The following is a 17,882-nucleotide window of genomic DNA, read 5'->3' on the forward strand; positions in this document are numbered from 1 at the left end:
AAATGGGCTTGCAGTGCTTCTTGCAATGACCCTGACTACTTACAACCATTGAATTGCATTTACTGCGAGCCCTCTAGTCTTTCTTTTACGCATTACAAAGTGGCTCTTTTCTTTGTGGTGAAAGAGATATATCAGGTAGCAGTTAAATTTGAGAAAAATAAGAAGAAACAAAAGATAGAAGCTTATTCACTTGAGTGGGATGCACATCTTGGTGCTGCATTTATTCTCTCGTTTTGATGTCGTCTCCCCAGAGATCACAAGGAAGGTATTAAATCTCACAGTCTAAAAATGTAAACCAACATTAACCATTACTATCCATTACTAATCTGAAGACTACTTAATCAAACAGCTCTGCTGAGCAGGGAGCGATAACAACGTTTATGCCTTACTTCCTCCTGAAGTAAGATTTTATCGCAATAACTTCTGGATGAAAGCCTATTGAATTACCACATTACCTAACATCTAATTCAAGTCATCAATAGAAATCTGTTTAATAATCATATCACACTTTACCTACCTTACAAAGCCTGTTTGAAGCATGAACAACGCACATAATTCCTTTGAGAGAGGTTGATAAAAGAGTGGGTTATTATTATGGTTTGTATGCAGTCCGACTCGAACAATGCGAAACGGCATCAGGCAAACTCAAACCAAAGAAGTATTTGATCATCCATCAATTTTCTCCACTGCATATACTTATTAGGGTTGCATGCCAGCACTTCACATTCACACCTACGGACAATTTAGTTTTTATCAAAGCTGATAACAGGGCTCCAGTGTAACCTTTTTTTTATTTTATTTTTTTCTATTACTAGGAGCTCGGTTTTATCTCTAATTTGGTCAAATGTTTTATGCCAGGCTCAACTTTTTTGGTATTGTATTCAAATAAAGTAATGTCACACTTTGAACAGTTGACAATAAATAGCTAGCCACTCACTCGGTCGAAAAAGACTAGCTCCGTGCCCCATTACCATGGTAATGAACAGTGTTGTCACAGATTACTTGAAAATGTAATTTAATTGCTGATTACACCTAAAAATAAGTAATCTAGTTACTTTATTGATTACTTTATTATCAAATTAACCAAGTTACTTTAAAAGTAATTTATTGGTTACTTTTTACCTATTTTTCTCCCTTTTCTGTCTCAACAAAAGAATGACAACCAAAAAATGTCATTTATATAATGTAACTGACTTTCCGATAATTGAATTTTAAGGGGAAGATCAGAATTTTTCAAATTAGGCTTAATATTCGAGTTATCGTGGATTTAATTAGTCGATAAAGTTGATTCCAACCACCATTGACTCGCGCTAGCTTAGCCACTCTAGCCCTCAAACTAACAAATAACTGACAAACTCCATGGAATTTGTTTAAATCAACTCCGCCAACTAAAAAAAACCCGTTAACTCAAAGAGTAAAGTGCATGTGACACGAAAAACATGTTTATTTCATAATACACGTGGTATTTTATGCTCCTGAATGATATAGACCGCTTGGATGTGTGTGGAAGCGATCGCTATATTTATTTAGTTTTTTTTAATCCCGCGCCATGAAAATGAGTGACTTCCGCCTTCGGTCTTTCATTGAGGAGGAGGGCGCTGTGACGTGTACGGTTGAAGGCGTCTTCTTCACTTTCCAGCCGTACTGTTGTGTATGAGGACTAAGGATTCAGCTAATTTTATGGACTAATACGTTTATTTTTCGCATCACGCCAGCCAAACGGCTGCAGAAAAATCTTGCTGTATGAGGAACAGGCGTGTACGCCTTTTGGGAGTTTCAAAAGGTTCCCATTCACCGTGGATATTGGCCAAAACAAGTCCGACTACTGTGGGGCCATTGGAGGAGGAAGTGAGTAAACATCTTGTTTTGTATTATGTCAAATACGAATACAGCGATTACAAAGTAAACACTACAAACTTTCTTTAAATAAAGGACTACTTATGTTTGATCATTGATAGGCATGTAAAAAGCTCTGCTCATGCACATTAGCTGCACAACAACTGCAGAACTGTAAATTGCTCTCCGCCGGGCGGTTTGCCGATCCGCGAAGACAATCGACAACCCAGTGGTCATGTCAATAAATCCAGGCTAGTTATGTGTGATTTTCCGCTTCGAAGACTTTGAAACATCACTCGGTTTGGGTTAGCATGTCGGCTAGCTGTCACGCCTTTTGGTTTGTTTACGTTCTCCGAAGCCGGGGAAGGGAAATGACATATCTCCGATTTAGGTGTCATTAAATATCGTTCGGGAGGTGCGACAGTAAAGGTGAAGTCGACAGTTTTGACCATTATGGAGTAATTTTGCCATGTCGTCCTGAATAAGTGCATTTTTATGATTTCATATTCCATTTAGCACAAGACTGTTATTTGTCATGACCATGCCATTTATTTAGCAGTTGGGGAAAATACTTGGATAAAAAGAATATCCTGTAAAAATATTGAAGTAAAGAGACAGAAACAATGACATTTTGCAGCTCTCTTCGTCGTGTTTTCCTCGTTGTGAATACTTCCCCCTCAATGGGCTGACTGGTCCTTCTCAAGCCATTTATTTAGCTTTTGTGGAAAAATACTTGGATAAAAACAATATCCTGTAAAAATATTGGAGTAGAGAGACTGAAACAATGACATTTTGCGTCTCTCTTCGTCGCGTTTTCCTCGTTCTGAATAATTCCCCCTCAATGGGCTGAATAGTAAAACCGATGAGCCCAGTCTCCCGCTGACGTCATCCACCTGTTGGTGATGCTCGAGCCCTATAACAGTAGGCGTGGCTAACCGGCAGATTAAAACACTAATTTCTCGTCATCTGCGCTTTGCTAAATTGTTGTATATAGTCGAATCGTCTCAAAATATGATTCAAATTCACATGATAATGCTATTTAAGACTTTTTTTCTCCTGTCGTATGCTCTTTAAGCCTAATGTCAAAAATTCTGAACTTCGGGTTAGGGTTTAAGGGTTAGGGTTAACAGCATATCAGTGCCAATGTAAAACAATGCAAATTGACTGGACAATAATCAACAACACACAAATTAATTGCACAGTGCAATAAACACAAAGATAGGGGTGGGAATGCGAACGGGCCCGCACAACCCGGAAGTACGCCGTACACACATGCGGTCAATTTGGCCACAAAATGTGGCGGCAACTAAGCACGTTACACTTAATCGGAGTTACAACACTTCCCAAAGATGCTAAACGAACACGGTATAATTGTACAAATAATGCTGGCCGACTACCCGTTGCAACGACAAAGCTATGAAACGGCCATGTATGTAGCGGCTCCAACCTATTGGCGGAACCCTCCAGAAGGAAGGAAAAATACTCACGTTCATTCAAGGACGCACACAGATCAACATTCCTTCGCACATCTCAACGGCTGGCTGCACTCGGCTCTAATGTGCTCCCTCGCTCCACGTGCCTTGCTCTGTCCCAAAACACTGAGGCTGTGTGACTCAAACCCAAAACAGGAAGTAACTATGAGCGGTTACCATGGAAACTAACACGTAGTGGGAACCTTACTAAAATTTTCTATTCAAATATTCTTCATACATGACTAAAATGTTCTTCATTCTACATACTGTACATTATGAGGTAATAACAAAATAATAACAAAATAGTTAGGGTGAGAAGCTCGGTCATTCAGGAGGGACCCTGTGTCGAGCTGCTACTCCTCCACGTTGAGAGGACCCAGTTGAGTTGGCTCGGGCATCTGGGTCAGATGCCTCCTGGGCACCTTCCTGGAGAGGTGTTCCGGGCATGTCCCACCGGCGGGAGGCCTTGTGGACGACCCAGGACATGCTGGAAAGACTATGTCTCTCGGCTGGCCTGGGAACGCCTTGAGATCCCGCCGGAGGAGCTGGTTGAAGTGGCTCGGGAGCAGAGGTTGCGCTAGACTTTTTCGTTGTCTGTCATTTTGACTGACAGGGTCATAAAAATCCGGTCATAATCTATTTTTAGCTGTCACTTAAATTTTTAAAATGATGATAATGACATTGTGGTGACCCTTTGTTTGGCATAATTCACCTTCCGTACTTGTGTGTCCATTTGGCCGAGCGCGTTAGCGGCTACGACACAGTCACGTGACAGAGACACTTAAGAGCCGCGCGCGTTCCGGCTTGAATAGAGAGTTCACAGAGAGCAGCAGAGCTACAGCGGCTGACACAGCAATTCGAGCTAACAAGACTCTTAACATTGCATACCGCTTCAACATATTCAATAGTATTTAGTTTTCATTCATTTTAAATTAAAACTCTGTCCGAACAAGCTTAACAGAGAATCCACACCGTGCCATCACACATCAAGCAGATTAATATGTAACTTTTTCTCCGCAGTGACAAAAACAGCTGACTGTGGCCCCAGTAGGTAGGTAGCCTACCATATGTAGCATATGGAACAATGAAATTAACAGTTCACCTGCTGTGGCCCGTACGTAGTTTCACACCTTCCTCCTGGTGCGCGTGGACTTGAATTGCGTGCCCGCTTGTGCAGTCCCTGTTTTTTCACCTCTTTTATCAACACCATCGTCGTTTTGGGGCTTTTTGAAGAAACTTCGGACACTCAGTTGCCTTGACATTTTTCAGAGTAAGGCCAACGACGTCATGCATCAAGAGAGACAATAGCTAATTAATATGCTCACTCGCCACCCTGTGGTCTGGGGTGTGAATTGCAACCTGTCAAAATGACGGATGGACTTCAGTTTTTTCCGTCACCGTTTTAAAAAATCGGTCAACGACGGAAAATATTCGGTTAACGCGACCCCTGCTTGGGAGAGGTAAGTCTGGGGCTTCCCTGTAAAGCTGCTGCCCCCGCAACCTGACCCTGGATTAAGCGGTAGATGGATGGATGGATGGATGGATGGATGGATGGATGGATGGATGGATGGATGGATGGATGGATGGATGGATGGATGGATGGATGGATGGATGGATGGATGGATGGATGGATGGATGGATGGATGGATGGATGGATGGATGGATGGATGGATGGATAACAAAATAGTAATGCACAGACACTAAGGAAACTTTAATCAGATTACTGTTTCGGAAAATAAACGCGTTGGATTGCTCGTTACTGAAAGAAAGCAATCAGATTACAATAACACGTTGTTACTTTATAACGCATAAGTGATAACCAGTGTGTTAATAACGGCGTTAGAATATAATGGCGTTACTAATGACATTATTTTTTTCAGTAGTGAGTAATCTAATTTAATTACTTTTTACTAATTACTAATTACTTTTCTCATCTTGGCAACGCCGTTACCGTGACTGAGGATGGAAAGGCGTGCGTTACTATGCGTTGCTATATTGGTTGAATAACGCAATAAAAGTCTGAGGGAGACGGACTCACCGAGACGACAGAGCAGAGCAGGAGTGGGGATGAGGCAAAAAAGTTGTGACGCCGAGCAACCGTGATGCTAGGTGGCTTCAATAATAACTGACTGTAGCCGATAGCCTACAAACTACACCCACATGATATGGTAGACATGGTAGATATCACATATATATGGAACTAGATGCGAAATGACAGACACGGGGACGTTAGTAACGTGTACAGCATAGGGACTAGATGATTTAGTAAACAGCCACCATCTTAGAGCAGTAGACTTCTTAGGAAGGCTCTGTTGTAGAGAACCTTCCTAGCGAACCTAAGTAAATTTTTATCTATAATACTCCTAAATCGGCAAAATCTTGACTTGAATCTAGCTTTAAATGATGAGACAGTTTTAAAACTTCCACATGTCAAAAGTAGACAGAAGGGAACTAATGCAATAATGGGAGCACTTTTAACAACTGATTCAGGGTAAAGGGTAAATTAGGCTAAAGAATTGGGCTAGGGCCAGTTGTCCCAAAAACCTTTTACACTTCACATAGTGTGACCTAAGTTTTTTTTTTTTTTTTTTTTTTTTGGGAGAAAAAAAAAACCCTGAAAATTATCACCAGTTACTTTGCCAAGTAACTAGTTACTCTTACATTCAGGTAACTGAGTTACTAACACAATTACTTTTTGGGAGAAGTAATTTGTAACAATAATTAATTACTTTTTTGAAGTAAGATTAACAACACTGGTGATAACACTGGTCATGAGAGATGAGCAATGGCCCATTAGTGAGATAGAACCATCTACTCCAATAGTGATTGTTTTAAATAGATGTGTCGTGTGTGTAGTGTGTTTGGACTGAAGCATGTCAGAGACCTTTAATCAAGACAATGCTCAATAGCTCGCCTTTTAAACCACAGGAGAAATAAACCGGCGTACATCCATGATCTATTGATTTAATAGTAATGAGATCTTTTAGCTTGTGAAAACTACTTTTTATGACTTAAAAGATGTTTTTAGGGCACTTTCACATTAGACCAAGAGGACCAGGGTACGGTTGGAGAGCTACCTTGCAGCAACACTTGCAAATGACTTGTTGAAAAGATTCAGCATTCACACTGCACCAACTGAGCTATCCCTCCCCCACCGCTGCTGCAAAAAAAAAATAGGGGGGGGGGGGGGGCACCAAAAAATGGAGCCTCTGGTGTAGGCACTGTTTCCTTAATACTGTAACAACGACAAGGAAGTTGCCAACTTTGTCAGGTGTTTAATCCTTTATTTTAGAACTTTTGCAACACAGCATGGTTACGGTCCGCAGTAGGCGATGCCAACAACCTCAGTACATCTTCATCTCACACCGTGTATTCAGGAACAGCATGCAAAAAACAACCGCCACATTGGAATTTGATTCTGTCTATCAAATGCAACTGCTTAGCGCAGCACAACAACATTTGTAGTGCAGCACAACAACATTTGGCCATGCTTAATCATCTGTCCTCTTGCAATTGTTGATTTTGAATAGCGTGAGCACTGCACTTCCGCTTCCAAACATGCACTGCATGTAGTGTAACAGCCTAGAGAATCACAGTTCCATGCTGAGACACTGCATGTAAAGTAGCGTTAGCGGACATAGAGTTCGGATGCGCGTTCACATTTACAAAACAAAGTGGACTATCTGAGAAAAAGAACTCTGGTCCGTCAGTGCTAGTGTGAAAGCGCCTTAAGAATGTACTGTATTCGGCAGAATACACAGACAAGGCTGAAAAAGCAGTTTCTTCTCTTGCACCCGGCTTTAAAATAAATTACTGTATTTTAAACCAAAAGAACTGTTGTGTTTGATAGAACAATATGTCTTTATGCTGCCATAGCAGATTCATGCTGCATTAAGCCCCTGAACTATTTTTTATTTGTCCGTTTTACCCTGGAAACCCCTTTTTACAGACATCGTGCAACCACTCTTTTTTTCAATCTAGCCACAAGAAGAAGGTAAGTAATCGTATTTATTATTCGAAATGTCTGTCATTTTTTTGCTTACATTCATTAATTGATGTCTAATATTTAGGGGAAAAAAACACGACTTTAAAAAATTATTCACTCGCATATTTTAAACTTTTAAACAAATTACGTCACAATGAAAAAAATTAGCATCTGTAAATAAATCACAGATATCTACCTCATAACTATCGCTTGATTGTAGTTTTTTCATTACTGTCACATTTCCCCCAATATTTTACATGATAAATAATCAATCCAAACAAAGAAGAAAAAAAAAAATGTTTAAGAGGATAAATGTATGAAAATGAAAATCTCGACCACTCCTTGATGTCTGCGATTTCTGCGCCGCGACGCTTGTTGTATTAGCATGTTTCACCCTTAAAATCCCACCAAAATCCGGCTGTGGCCATTCACAGCCACAGTATGTCTTGACACTCGGTGATACATGCTACATGGAGTTTTTGGATCAAGAAGAGGTAAGTACGCAATAATATCTCGTTAAAATCATGGCGTCTTTAATTATGCTCTCGCGTGCTCCCACCTCCAGTCAGGGTTTTGCTGTTAAATTTGTTAAAGAATGCCCTCCTGTTCAAAAATTTTCTTCCCCCTGAAAATTGAGATTTTAAGCTTTCCAATGATGTATCACACATGCATATAGGACAATTTTGAAATTTGGCCAAATTGGGGGTCTCAGAGCGGAATTTCAAGTCACCTGAGTGTTTTCCGCCATTCAGATTTTTGCAAAATACAAGATGCAGCTTTTTGTTTAAAAAAAAAATGGAACTGACCTTGATCATATTCATTCATTCATCTTCTGTGCCGCTTATCCTCATGAAGGTCGTGGGGGTGCTGGAGCCTATCCCAGCTAACAACGGGGAGGAGGCAGGGTGCGACCCTGAACTGGTTGCCATCTAATCGCAGGGCACGTACAGAAAATAATAATTCACGCACACACTCACACCTACGGACAATTTGGAGTGTTTAATGTATGTTTTTGGGATGGCAGAGGAAGCAGGAGTACATGGAGAATTTACAAACTCCACACAGTAAAGCCGGAGCTGGGATTAAAGCCACTATCCTATTGCTGTGACGTGGACGAGCTAACCACTCTCCACCGTGCCTTTAACTTTCATCATATTTTAATGGTTTAATAATGGATAGTTTTCAAACTAGTGGTCCATGGCCCAGAGCTCAGAGCCAGCGCGCCATATTTTGTGTGGCCCACAATAATATAATTTCAATATTTTTTTTTTAGTCTTCAATAAACAATCGAGGACTACAAAAATCGCAGAATATTTTTTAATCCTATTTTTTCCAAAAGATTTAAATTAAAACTTTTATTTAAAAAATTAAATTAAAAGAATATTTGCTCTTTTTTCCTTCTTGTCTTTTTAATTAAAAACCTAATACTCATAAATGTCCTCATTGGAAAGCTTTAAATCTCAATTTTCTGGGGGAAGAAATTTTTTTAAAAAGAGGGCGTTTAAAAAAAAAAAAAATGAAAGAAAATATTTTAAACAGCAAAACCTCATCTGGAGGTGAGAGCATGAAAGAGCAGAATTAAAAACTTTAACGAGATATTATCACGTACTTACCTTGCTTCGATCCAAAAACTCCATGTAGCATGTATCACTGCGTGTCAAGACACAGCTGTGAATGGCCACAGCTGGATTTTATTGGGATTTTATGGGTGAAACATGGTAATATAACAAGGGTTGTGATGCAGAAATCGCAGAAATCAAGGAGTGGTCGAGATTTTCTTTTTTATATATTTACCCTTTTAAAAGTTTTTTTTTTTTCCATTTTCTTTGTTTGATTCGATTATTCCTCACCTAAAATATTGGGGAAAATGCAACAGTAACAAAAACAATACAATTAAGCGATAGTTATGAGGTAGATATCAGTGACCTTTTTACGGACACCATTTTTTTTCACTGTGACGTAATTTGTTTAAAAGTTTATGCGAGTGAATAATATTTTAAAGTCGTTTTTTTTTTTTTTTAAACATTAAAGACATCGATTAATGATTCTAAGTTACAAATGACAGACTTTTCGAATAATAAATATAATAAATGAGCTTCTTTTTATGGCTGGGTTGAAACGAAAGCGGTTGCGCGACGTCTGTAAGCGGGGGTCTCCAGGGTAAAACGGACAAGTTAAAACTAGTTCGGGGGCTTCATGCACCTTGAATCTGCTATTGCAGCATATAGACATATTGTTCTATCAAACACAACAGTTCTTTTGGCTTAAAATACAGCAGTTTCTTTTAAAGAGGAGTGCAAGAGCAGAAACTGCTTTTTAAGTCTTGTCTGTGTTTTCCCGCCAGATATATGTATTTTGTATATACTAGTAAATATAAAATAAAATAAATAAACCTTCTAACCCATAATGAACCACAAAGAAGGTCAGACTAAAGATTGTTTGGCCTTTGATATTGTTAATATGTTATGTTTACGTACATACAGTATGCCTACTTACCTAGCATCAGTGATTATTACCATAATGTTTAATATTATGTTTTTAGACATGAATTAATTTAATATTTTACAGTAAATAAGACATTTAGCGAGTTCAAACTGTAGATGAAAAAAATGACTGAGTCATCGTAGCATTCTGCTTTTAGCTTTACTAAATGTCCTTCATTACATTCATGCATAGCTTTCATAGGAATTACATCAACTTTCTTAATAGATAACAATGTTTTAAACCTTTTTTTCCCTCCTCTGCACTAGTGAGACAGATTGTCAATTTTGCTGTGCTCATGTCTCAGAGGACTGTTTAGAGCGTCATTTGATGCAGAATGAAGACAAAAATGAAAGTCTCCCATCAGGTCAACTCCCATGAAATCAGGTATATAAAAAAAGATGAAATGGCACTCTGTTCAAGCATTTTTCTGCAAAAATAAGATGGAACGATCATTCAAAATGGAGGTGTAGTGGACCTGTGGGCTTATAACTTCGGCATCACTTGCCTCTCTCCTGGGCAAAGCTTCATTGCACTGACTCTCAGCTCCCCATGAAGTTCAGTAATAGTGCTCTAAATCCCTGCTGTTATTGTCCTTTCAAACTATGGCTGCTGGCTGCATTGATAATAGTTCTCACCTCCTGTGCCACCTCAGAGATAAGACGGTGATTTTAAGACGTTGACTCTGAGCATCAGAATGGCACGAATTATATTCCTTCCTTCCTGGCGCCTTGCATCCTTCATGGCCACTCGTAGAACAGTGTGTACACCAACCGATATTCAAAGATACCTGGCACTGTGTGCAAAAGTAGTCACCCCGTAAACCTAAGAATTGGTTGAGTCACCTATGAGTTTTTTCTATCTCAGCTGAGGTATTGTTTCCCCTTTTTAGCAGAATTGTTCTGATTCGGTATCACTGGAGGGTTTTTGAATGGCCTTTTCAAGGTCATGACACAGCATTTCAAACAAGTTCATCTTTTGGGTAGTCAAAATCCAGATTTCACAAGGTCATTCATCCAATGTTATGGGCCACTCCTAGGATGGCTCACTACTGTTTCATATTTTCTCCATTTGTGATAACACCTTTAAAAGTACAATTTAAGTGCCAAAGTCGCAAAATTGCAATAAGCAACATTGCTGAGTTTAATAACCCAGAGCTACAAATATGGTGCCTCATGTAGTTACTATTTTGCACCAAAAGATGGCAGACAACTGCCACTTCAACTCATATCATTGGTGGACGGGTTTTCATTCAAAGTTTTGGCCGGGGACCAGTACCGTGGCGCATAAGCCTCCGAGCTGCACAGAAATAATACATTTATTAACAACCGCATTCTGGCCTGTGCATCTTGACACACCAAACTGCCTGCTTACTCTATTGACTAATCCGAGTAGAGATACAGTATGTGGACGTCGCCCACTAGTGGTGGCTGGCATTACTAGGGTGATTACACACCTCAGTAGCAGCCCAGCATCAGTCAACATAAACAATGTAGCTGCTGGCTGCTTGCTGTGTGCTGCTGGCGGCACACCTCAACAATGGCAGACAGGGCACTTACGGTTGTTTTGCTCGGATTAGTCAGTAGATATAAAAATAAAACTGCATAGCACGTCGTCATGGAAATCAATTGAAGCTAGCATCTATTATTTTATATCTGTGCGCTTGTCCTCAATAATGACGTATGACGTAGGTGTATGAGATTTGTTCCCGGAAATAATAAGTCCGCAGGCTAGAGAAGATGACTGGAGAACAGACATCTTTGGACAGCTTTTTATGAGGAAATGGCCACCTGACGAGTCTGAAGAGGAGCCTACGCCAAGTCCACTCTTCATAAAATGTGTCCAAAATTTTGCAAACGAGGCAATGTAGCCTCCAAACCTGCTTCGGCACATAGAGACTATAAAGCACCCTGGAATAATGAATAAGCTTTTGGAATTGTTTAAACGAAAAAGCACGAGCACGAAGGACCAAAACAATTAGTGAGGGCCACCACATCAACAAAAGTGAATGCATTGAGAGCATCATACCTTGTGGCAAACCGTAATGCTAAAGCCAAGAAATCTTTCACGATTGGAGAAGAACTTATTATGCCTGTGACCAAGGATATTTGCTGTCTTGATTTAGGAAATGGCCGCTGTTAAAAAAAAAAAGATTGATCTGGTGAATTACATTTTCCCTGCACTTAACATTTGTTTTTAGCCCTGTCATGTTTAGATATACTGTATTTTCTCTGTCACACACTGCTGGTCCGTGAAAAAAAGACCCACATCGCCCCGGTCTGTGGTGCAAAAAAAAGGTTGGGGACAACTAATTTATAGCGTTTAAAACCGGCCCCACCCCCCATTCGAGGAGATAAGGGAACAGAGGTTGCAGTAGAATTCTACTGAGAAAACTACCCTTCTGAGAGGATTTTTGACCGTTGATGAAGTACTTCAGTAAGGAATGGCTGACTTGGAGAGGAATATTCACCCTATAGCCTAGTGTAGCCACATCTGCACAACAGCAGCAAATGCATATCGTGACGCGGCCATCCCTATCTGCCTCTCCAGTGAATCTGAAAAATACAAACAAAACGGCATTCACAGTTTATTCATATCAAGGAATTCAATTCGTTTGTATAATATCTCGTGATTTTAGCGCTTTAATTGGAAAAAGAATTACGTTCGCCTGACGTAAATTACTTAGTTAACATCCAGGCTAACTAGGTCTTCACATGTATGCCAATCAGAGCAAATGCACAGTTTCTTACAATTTCGGCAACTTTGTCACGTTGTGTCAGGCAAACAGTTTTATACATAACTGTGATGACAAACGCAGTTCATTCTACCGTAAGACAGCATAGCTGATAAAGGCTCTGAAGAAAAGCAACAGGGTTACCTTTAAATATGGCTATACTTAAATGAGGTGCTTCCAGTGTTAGAGTTTGTTTGAGGTGATACGCTGTCTTCCCACTCAACCATGAACACAACTATTTTTTACCATAACTCCCGCTCATCCATAATTCGATGACTTTTCAATCACATCAACTATTTGTCAACATCATTTCATCAACTCTAAAACAATGTTAACTAGGGATGTCCCGATCCAGGTTTTTGCACTTCCGATCCGATACCGATATTGTTTTGCACTTCCGATCCGATACCGATACTGGCCGATACCGATACCAACCTATCTGAGCATGTGTTAAAGTTTAAAGTTACTTAGCCTCCTTACTTAGTTGTCAGACTCATGTTGAAAAAGGTTTTAGTGCTCTTGATAACAACTAGGCAGCTGAATTAGGTGAGTTTGAATAACACACAATGGTTGGTAACAAGAAACTGGCCTGTTTATTCAGTGACAAACACAAAACATTATAAATAACAAACAGAAATGGCATAGTCAGTCAGTAAAACATGCAAATAATATTGTAAACTGTCTTAAAAAAGCAAAATACACCAACAACCTCAGTGGAAAATCCCACAAATCCCCCAAGCTATTAGATGCTTTTAATGTTTCGTGCATTAGCCTCTCAGGTTTAAATAAACGACTATTTCAGTATCAAGTTAACATTTTAAAACAGTAAATAAAATACTCAAGTCCCCATTCTGTATCAGCAGCTTTAAACTACATTCAATTCATTTAATTTTGCGAATCAACTGTTAAAGTTGTTAAAATTGCTCCAGTTATTCCATAATTTCCCTTCTGTCTATTTTCGACATGTGAAAGTTTTAAAACTGTTTTAAAGATAGATTCAAGTCAAGATTTTGCCGATTTAGGAGTATTTTAGATAATAAGTTAATTAGGTTCGCTTGGAAGGTTCACAACAGCCTACTAGGGAAGTCTTCTGCTATAAGATGGCGGCTGTTTACCAACGCATCTGGTTTTCAATACTTCAATGTTGCTAACGCAGTTGAGTCTGTCGTGTAGCATCTAGTTCTATATACATATGATATCTATTATCTCCAGTAAAACGACGTTGACGTAGTTTGTAGCGGTTGTCAGCAGCAGTCAGGTATTCTTGTGTTTTTATCCAGCGGCATCAGATGAGCTAAGGTGGAAAAGCGCTATACAAGTATAACACCATTTACCATTAAAGCCATGAGTTGAGCATTGGCATTACCCGGGTCTATGACAAGCTTTATGTTTACTTTCGGGACGCAATGCGGTCAGTTTCTCATTGCGTCCCGAAGACCACGCTGTGTATTAGTTCCACTTTACTTGACATATTTCAATAATCGGAATTTGGATGTTTGTGAATCGTTCTCGAATCTTCCATGGCAGAATCGTTCAAGGATGTAATGACGGCTGGGCATGTTGTACCGTGGTTCTAAGTGTTGGATGGTGCGTCTTTACTCACGTGAGATGATGGCTCGTCATCCAGAATTAATTCTTCGGCAATGACTCTTGTTATTCCCTGGGCTTTGGGACTGTCGAGTGCCAGTTTGTCACGCATAGCAAAAGTTTCTGCCATTGTTAGTTGCGTAGGACCTTTCTTTTTGTCTTCAGTTTTCTTAACATACTCCTCATATTGTTTGTGGTGGTATTTCGCTAAATGCTTGATTAGGTTGGTTGTATTAAAACTTCTTACAGCTTTACCACCATGCTTGACTTTATTGTGGCATAAGTTGCACTCTGCCTCTTCGTCTTTGTCGTTCTTTAAGGTGAAATGATCCCACACAGCTGACATTTTTACTGATAAAGTTTCTTGGTAAATTGGGAGACGGTAATGTAAATGTAGTGTGTTGAAGGTGTGCCGTATAATGCGGACCGGATTTTAGGGAAACCGAAGCAAAAACTGGAAAGGATTATGTAAATCGATGCGCCGGACTGGAGTTTTAAAAAAACTGGATCGGGATTTTTCCGTGTTCCGATCCAATACCGATACGCATTTTTTTGCCCATATCAGCGTCCGATCCGATCCAAATATCGGATCGGGACATCTCTAATGTTAACCCAACCATCACCTGACACACCATAGAACAACGTTGTTTCAACGTCACTGTCATTTGTCATCGGTATTTGCAATGTTGATTCAACATTGTTTATTGTCGAAAATGTCAACCATACTGATGATTTTGATGGAAACTCAACGTTTATTCAACATCGGTCTGCTATCTGGGACTTTATTTGAACTAAAGTTAGTCATTTGGAATCATTCCAGATGTTCCACAAAAAAGACAATACAGTGGTATAAAAAAGTGTTTTCTTACATTTTTGCATGAAATCACCATGAAATGTGATCTGATCTTTGTCAAAATCCCACAGATGTAAAAACAGTGTCTGCTTTAACTAAAACCACCCAAACACATCTTTTGACCAAGCCATGATTCACATCAGAAAATGGTTCTCATCAAGACAATTCTTACTAGTTGTTATTTTATAATGGGCAGGGCAGCTTTAAACCACTCATCAGTGATTGGGCACACACTTGACTTAAATTATTTGGTAAAAATGGGTTTCAATTGCTCTTTAAGTCTCCTTAGGCAGAGGGTTCTCTTACTTATTTTTCCCTCTTCTGTCATTGTTTGCATACTATCCTCATTAAAATATGAAAACCAATAACCGTGTGTGTGCTTATTGTTAAAGCAGACACTGTTTTTTCACCTGTGTGATTTTGACAAATATCAGAACATATTTGACGGTGATTTTATGCAGAAATGTGAGAAATTCCAAAAAGTTTCACATACTTTTTCATACCGCTGTATGTAACAACAATATAGCAGGATACAAATTATCCTTTAAAAAAATTGCCAAGCTATAGTTCCGTATTGTTATTCTTGTGTCAGAACTGCAGACAATCAAGTTACCTATTTGAGTTTGTAAAGAGTGGTTATAGAGATTGAATGCATTTGTCAGGAAAACATTTTGGCGCTTGTGTTTTTAATGTTTGAGAGTGTTTGTTAATTCCCTTCATTATCACATGCTTTGAAAAGCTTACTATTCACAATAATTCCTTGTTTTCTTTTTGTCTTGCAGAGGCTTTCGACTTGGTGCTACGGCACGGTCGTAATGCTACGCTGGCTATGCTCAAATCGGAGTTCCCCGCTCTTGGTGGTGCAGCTCAAAGTTCTGTTGGGCAGCTGTTTCTGGACATGTCGCTTTACATCCTGGGCTCCGACACAACAGTGGACAACATGGTGACATTGCTCAATGGTCGCCTTTTTCACACGACATATCGCCGCCTTCTTGGGGGTAGCGGATCTGTGTCTGAAGAGTGTGTTAGAGAAGCCTGGAAGGACTCAGGCGCATTTGGCCCTTATCCCAAATTGATGATGACTCGTCTTTCCCGGTCGCTCCTTGCAACGCGAGTCTTTCTTCAGGCGTTGAACCTGGGCATCGAGGTCGTTAATACCACTGACCATCTGCGACCCAGTCGGGACTGTGGCCGAGCCTTGATGAAACTGTGGTACTGTCCGCACTGCCAGGGCTTGCTAGGGCCACCAGTCTGTCGAGGCTTTTGCCAAGTCGTCATGCACAGCTGCCTGGGAGGAGCGGCCGAAGTTCAGCCTCATTGGAAAACCTACGTGGACGGCTTGGGGAAGTTGGCAGCGTCTATGAGCAGCGAGCAGGACATGGAGGCTGTTGTCCTCAGACTGCCGGCTATGATCAAACTGGCTATCAAACACGCAGTAAATGCTCGCAGTCGTCTCAATAGTGTGGTGAGTCACACACACACCGTCCAGATACCACAAAATACAATCATGTTGGAATTAACAACTCTGAATTTTATGAGGGAAACAATCATTTTACTGTCAGTCTCAATGGCTATGAGGTAAAACCTTTTTATTGAAGTACAAGATAGCTCACCTTTCACTTTATATTCATTGTTTCCCATTTGACGTATCCTTTTAAACTACACATTTTCTTCCAAGGTGAAAATGTTAAACACACAAATCTACAGATGAGTATTTGGCTGTAGGTCCTGAGGTTGAATCTTGACTTGAACCTTCCTGTCTCTGCAATCTTCTTTCTGTGATTGCATGTTTCTTTATGCATGTTGAATTAATAATTGAGAGGCTATAAGACTTAATGAATACTTAATATGTGCCCTTAATCCTAACCTTAACAAGGACAAACTGCAAAAAACAAAAACAAAACTACCACTCACTAAATGCACACATTTGGGCTTTTATGTGGTCATTCATCAGAGAAAAAAAATCATATTGGTTTCGAGACATATCTTTGAAATATTTTATTTTACTATTCATAACTGATTTACTGTAGAGTGATCAAAAGTGGATGCAAAATGCTGAAATTTGGTCTAGGTCAGTCTTATAGGACACCAACATTATCAAATTGCAGTGATATCAATGTAATTTTCCATTGGAAAAAAAATATTAGGAAAGTAATAAATCTTTAAAAGCAATCAAAATTTCTAACCAATTTCTTTATACTAACTCAGAAATACCAAATAAATGGGAAAAAAAAAAAAAAATAGTAAGGCTGCAGCTATCGATTATTTTAGTAGTCAATTAATCTATCAACTCGTTAGATCGAATAATCGAGTAATCAAATTAGGAACATTTACTGAGTTGCAGAATCAATTTTAGGAGATGTAAAATAGGCTTGCTAAGATTGCACTTTCAAAAGAGCATTAAATGCAAAAACAAACTATGCAGGATTGCACTTTCATTTAAAATAAATTTAAATACCTGAGCTTACCCTCAAACAATATTAAAATAAATAAATAATAAATGAGGATCTACTGTAAGTATAGCAAAAGAATTGGCTAACTTGCATAGGAAAAGTCAGCTAGCTTAAATCCTATAAAAAGCTAACTTTTTTTTTTTTTTTTAATCTTTTTTACAATGCTCTTCACAAATGTTCAAACAAATATTCCTACAAAAACAGCTAAATTTACTGTAGCTATAAACCAAATTACGGATGCGTAAAAAAACATTAGCTCAAACAAAAACTTCTGTCTCAACAGGGAGCAATTTATCCACTCAAATCAATAATACTAAATGTAAACACTTTCAAAACAAAACCATTAAAACACCACTCTAATTAAACAAATACTCGAAGCAGCAAAATTTGATTAGGTTTTTTTTCTAATCGAATTACTCGAGTTAATCAATTAATCATTGCAGCACTAAAAAAATAACAAAAATAATTATCAATTTAAAAA

The 17,882-nt window shown here is 39.2% G+C and overlaps 1 protein-coding gene across 2 annotated transcripts in view; it reads left to right on the forward strand.

Annotated features, from left to right (window-relative positions):
* gpc3 (glypican 3) overlaps positions 1-17,882 on the forward strand; it is a 223,139-nt gene that overhangs the window by 106,083 nt on the left and 99,174 nt on the right. Inside the window, exons 1-2 of one of the 2 annotated variants that reach the window (XM_057851010.1) lie at positions 10,075-10,161; positions 15,731-16,413. In XM_057851010.1, coding sequence (XP_057706993.1) covers positions 10,152-10,161; positions 15,731-16,413 — 693 coding nt within the window. In that variant the 5' untranslated portion in view covers positions 10,075-10,151. Of the gene's footprint in view, positions 1-10,074; positions 10,162-15,730; positions 16,414-17,882 lie in introns of those variants that run through there. The other variant, XM_057851009.1, reaches the window with a different exon arrangement.

Source organism: Corythoichthys intestinalis, chromosome 11 (assembly GCF_030265065.1).
Source record: "Corythoichthys intestinalis isolate RoL2023-P3 chromosome 11, ASM3026506v1, whole genome shotgun sequence".
NCBI classification, from domain to species: domain Eukaryota; kingdom Metazoa; phylum Chordata; class Actinopteri; order Syngnathiformes; family Syngnathidae; genus Corythoichthys; species Corythoichthys intestinalis.